At 43.1% G+C, this 4,594-nt stretch overlaps 1 protein-coding gene across 4 annotated transcripts in view; it reads left to right on the top strand.

The window, feature by feature from the left end:
* Positions 1-4,594, top strand: part of ASCC3 (activating signal cointegrator 1 complex subunit 3) — a 567,052-nt gene that overhangs the window by 529,751 nt on the left and 32,707 nt on the right. For all 4 annotated transcript variants that reach the window (XM_006020463.3, XM_025200058.1, XM_025200059.1 and 1 more), the window contains exon 37: positions 1,468-1,692. In XM_006020463.3, coding sequence (XP_006020525.1) covers positions 1,468-1,692 — 225 coding nt within the window. The remainder of the gene's footprint in view (positions 1-1,467; positions 1,693-4,594) is intronic.

The following is a 4,594-nucleotide window of genomic DNA, read 5'->3' as shown; positions in this document are numbered from 1 at the left end:
TAGCACTACCGAGCCTATAAGCATGCTGCAGGTTTTTCCTCCCAAGGTGGAGAACCTTGCATTTATCAGTGTTGAACACCATCAGGTTCTCATCCACCCATTTCATGAATCTATCCAGATCCACCTGGATCACCCTCCTATCCTCAGGTGTGGATGCTTTACCCCAATGTTTGGTGTCATCAACAAACTTAACCAGTCCACTTCTGACACCAATGTCCACATCATTGATGAAGATGTTAAATAGTATAGGCCCTAGGACAGAGCCTTGTGGGACACCACTGGTCACAGCACACCAAGACAATTGGCTCCCGTCGACCACCACCCTCTGGGTCCTACCGCGGAGCCAGTTCCCCAGCCAGTGGATCGTGGTGACGTCAAGGCCGCAGTTAGCTACTTTAGCCAAGAGGTGATCGTGGGCTACCAGATCAAAGGCTTTTTTCAAGTCGAGGTATACAATGTCGATCTCTTCCCCATTGTCCAGGTGATAAGTCACCTAGTCATAAAAGTAAATGAAATTGGTCAAGCAAGGCCTACCCTCAATAAACCCATGCTGGGTATCCCTCAGGATATTGCCTTCAACTAGTCTGTTAAGGATGGCCTCCTTGATAATCTTTTCCAAGACCTTCCCCAGGATAGAGGTCAGGCTGATGGGCCTGTAGTTTGCCAGATCTACTTTCCTCCCTTTCTTGAAGATAGGCACAACATTGGCCCTCTTCCAATCATTGGGCACTTCACCAGAGCACCAAGAGCTCTCAAAGATCTGTGCCAGGGGCTTAGCTATGATGCTCGCCAGCTCCCTGAGTACCCTTGGGTGTAACCTATCAGGGCCGACTGCCTTGAAGGTATCCAGCCTGTCAAGGTGTTCCTTCACGAGGTCAGCTTCGATGGAGGGCAAGGAATCTTGCCGTTTTAATAATTATTTAGATACTATGGGCATTTAATATTTATAACGTTTCTTTTAAACATTTCAAGGGCACAGTGTCTTTGAATATGAAAAGGAAGCAAAACACTGAGAAATGAAAATGTTCAGTATTGACTCCTCGTAATAATTCTAAAAACACTCATTGAGCCATTTGGGGTGGAAGGAAACATCAAGGAGGTCATTTAGCCTATCTGAAATACTATATTTGACTAACAGGCATATTATTTCTGTACATATGAAATTAGCATTACTCTGCTCTAGCATAAAAATCAGCTATATAAAGAGTATTTAAAATACTTCAAGGTGGTTTGGATGTTTTAACATAGACATGATTTTGTTAAATGAGTAAACTAAATAATTCTTAAGCATTGTGAATAGAGTTGCTGCTTTTAGCAAAACCCCAGAGACTCAAAGGTGTTCAGTAATTTTGACATATTTGGTTTTAAATGGGTCAAAGAGGGGGAAAAAAAACCCTGCCAGTTGCTTGCAGCTACATTTTGCATTTTATGTTGTTATAAAACTGTCTTTTTGTCCTTTTTTTTAAGGACGCTGAAGAGTACACAGACCTTCCAGTGAGACACAATGAAGATCAGATGAACAGTGAACTGGCAAAGCGTCTCCCCCTTGAAGTCAATCCTTATTCATTTGACAGTTCACATACAAAAACACATCTACTGCTGCAAGCCCATTTTAGTCGTGCCATGCTACCTTGTCCAGATTATGCTACTGATACAAAGACAGTGTTGGACCAAGCTATCCGAATATGCCAGGTACTGTAATCCATTATATATTTGATAGCTGCTGGTTTCCATTTTGTTATTAGTGAATTGGAATGTAGTGAAATGCATTGTCTAGAAACAATTTGAATTGCTTTCTGCTGAGTTATCACAGTGTATTTTTGTTGGGGACTGGAACCACCTAGGAAATGCCCAAATGCATTGCAACAATAATTTTAATTATTAAGCCAACACTTTAGTGTAAGCAAAAGAATTTAGTATTTTTTCAGCAGTTTTTATTGCTTCTCTACCTCTTCTCCCATACACAATGGGTGCATCGACACGTGCTCCCCCAGGTCCCCTGCTAGCCTAGGGCTGCTCCACTCTGGCTCAGTGTGCTGTGGTCCCAGGCCCATGTGTACATGCTGCACTCAGGAGCAATAAACTCCAGCACAAAATAATCAAGTATTTATTTTTTCACCCTAATTGCATGTGTAGATGCACCCATTGGCACATCCACAGGAGCATGGATGTTTTTGATTCCCTGGGGACAGCTAGCGACCTTGCGGAACGCTTGTGCCACGTGTGTGCTTTGCAGTGCAGCAAGTTACCCTAGGTGGGGTAGGGGAGGTTGGGGCCAGCACTAGGCTGAGGGCCTCCCAGGACTGCAGCAGGTGATTCCACCATGCAGAGCCTGGCCAGCAGCTACAGCATGGCTCCGGGAAACCGGGCTTCGGTTTTGAGCAGTGCACACTGCCCATGCATGTTCTACATTTATTTTGTGTGTGAATGTTTTTGACCCCTGGATATATCCACACACTGGCCACATCCAAATGAATGTAACTGTACTACCTGAAACAGGCCTGCAGTTTGTACAAAGAAATGTACCTTGTAATTCTAGACTTGTGCTGGATCATTTGAAATACTGTATCTAACTACATACTATATTTTCTAAGATACAACATGCCCTAGAATGTAATATACATCTTGTTTTTGAAAGGTAGAATGGATTTTAAAAAGTTTTTTCCTTGTAATAACTAATCAGGCAGCAGCAGCTAAGGAGTAGAGCCTAGTGTCAGTATTCTGCTCCCTGTAGATATTACTTTTGCTTTTGCCTATACCTGGCAGAAACTATTCTTTCCATATTTCCTGTATTTGCTGCAAAATTACAGCTGTTTTTTTGAGAAAAAAGGTGTTGTATGTGAGAGAATATGGTATATTGTGCACCTAACTTCAAATTGGCACATTATTATCATCATCGTTGTCATTGTTAGCAGTATTCAGTATAACAACAATAATCATTTATCAGCACTTAAAACTGCTCTAGATGCTGCAAAACACAGAATTCACCTTCAGAATGTTGTGTGCGTGTGCGCACGCGCGTGCTTTTTCTTCACTGGATGTGTCAGGCCAGTGAATAGCAAAAGTCCCACTATTAATTATGGCAACACTTTTACCAGGAGAGTTCACTATGAACTACAGAGTATCAATGAAGTGCCCAGGGTCTGAGGCTTTTGGTACAAATCTTTTCCCTGGAATGCTAAGGCGTATATATTTTTCATCTCTCTATCCCAGGATAGGGTTTTTTGAAAATTGATTTCACTTAAAAGTGAAATATTCCACAGTTCCATTGAATGGAACAAAAGCTTCTGAAAAGTTTACATTTCTGAATTATATTGTGCCTTTTTAACCACCCATCAATATGAGGATAAAAAGCAATTTAAAAATAGAGAAAAGCGTACCAACACATTTGTGCTTGAAACTGGTACATGGTTTCAGCCTCTTGGGAGAATATTTGCTTCATCTTATTAGTCATGGTTTCCAAACTAAGGTTAAAGTTCCTAGTGTCTAAGCAATAGGCAGGGTTACATACTGGTTGTTACCTTTTTTCCTGGTACTGACCTGTTGATGAACTCTAGGTCAGGAGGCATGAAAAAAAGATAAAAGTTGTGAAGAGGGAACTCAGTGGTAGAAGTATGTGTTTACTCTGTGTGTAGTAGTTCCCATGTACACGTAGTACCCATGCACATGCATCAGAAGTCAAACTGAAGGTTTTTGACGGCATGGAAAGCCAGTAATTTTTTGTTGGAGATTTTCATTTTATAGTCCATATATTTATGTATTTGCTAATTCTTAAGTCTCTACCTGTTAAGTTAATGTAGATAACCTTCAATATGTGGCCAAATGAAAAATGAAGTTGTGATACCTGCCAATGGGCAAATCATCCACAGACTCCCCCAACACTGCTGCTCTGAGAGTACCAATATAGTAACATTACCAAACCTTTTCAAATGCTTATGACTCAGCAGAGAGGCCTGGGTTTTCATCCTGTCTCATGCTCCTGCAGATCTCCACCTTTTACTGCCATATAAATCCTTTTTCCCATCCAGATTCCCATGCATCTTTCATCTTCTATCTTGTATTCCTGAAAAGAAAATACAAGTCTGGTCATTCATATTCCTGCCCCCATTCTCACCAACATCATCTTTCCAAATATTCATTTTGGACAAAAAGGAACAGTTTGCAAACTAACCAGATAAACCTGTTTTAAACAATTAATTTATTTCCTGAGAGAGGAGCCTTCCCAAGTCTTCCTTCTCATTTTTAAAGATATGCCTCTAATGCAGGGGTCGGCAACCCCTGGCATGCGTGCCGAGCGTGGTACACCATGGCCAGCCCCAGCTCTGGGTAACTGCTGCCAGTGACGGAGCCCAGGCTGCGCCCAGCAGGGCTTGCAGCATCCCAGCTGCCTACTGGGAGCAGCCCAGGATCCCGGCTGGCAGCAGCTCCCTGGAGCCGGGGCCAGCTGCAGCTGGGAGGCTCCAAACAGCTGTGTTGGGCTCCGGCACCACTTCGCACCAGTGTGTGCACCCACGCATCAGAGCGGGTGGTGGGGGAGGAGCCCGAGGCAGCGCAGCCCCAGTCTCTCCCCAGCTTCCGGCACGGAGGTGATGAG

This window comes from Alligator sinensis, unplaced genomic scaffold, assembly GCF_000455745.1.
Source record: "Alligator sinensis unplaced genomic scaffold, ASM45574v1 scaffold145_2, whole genome shotgun sequence".
NCBI classification, from domain to species: Eukaryota; Metazoa; Chordata; order Crocodylia; family Alligatoridae; genus Alligator; species Alligator sinensis.
The sequence above is the reverse complement of the archived record's forward strand: the minus strand, read 5'-3'. Positions and strand labels throughout refer to the sequence as shown.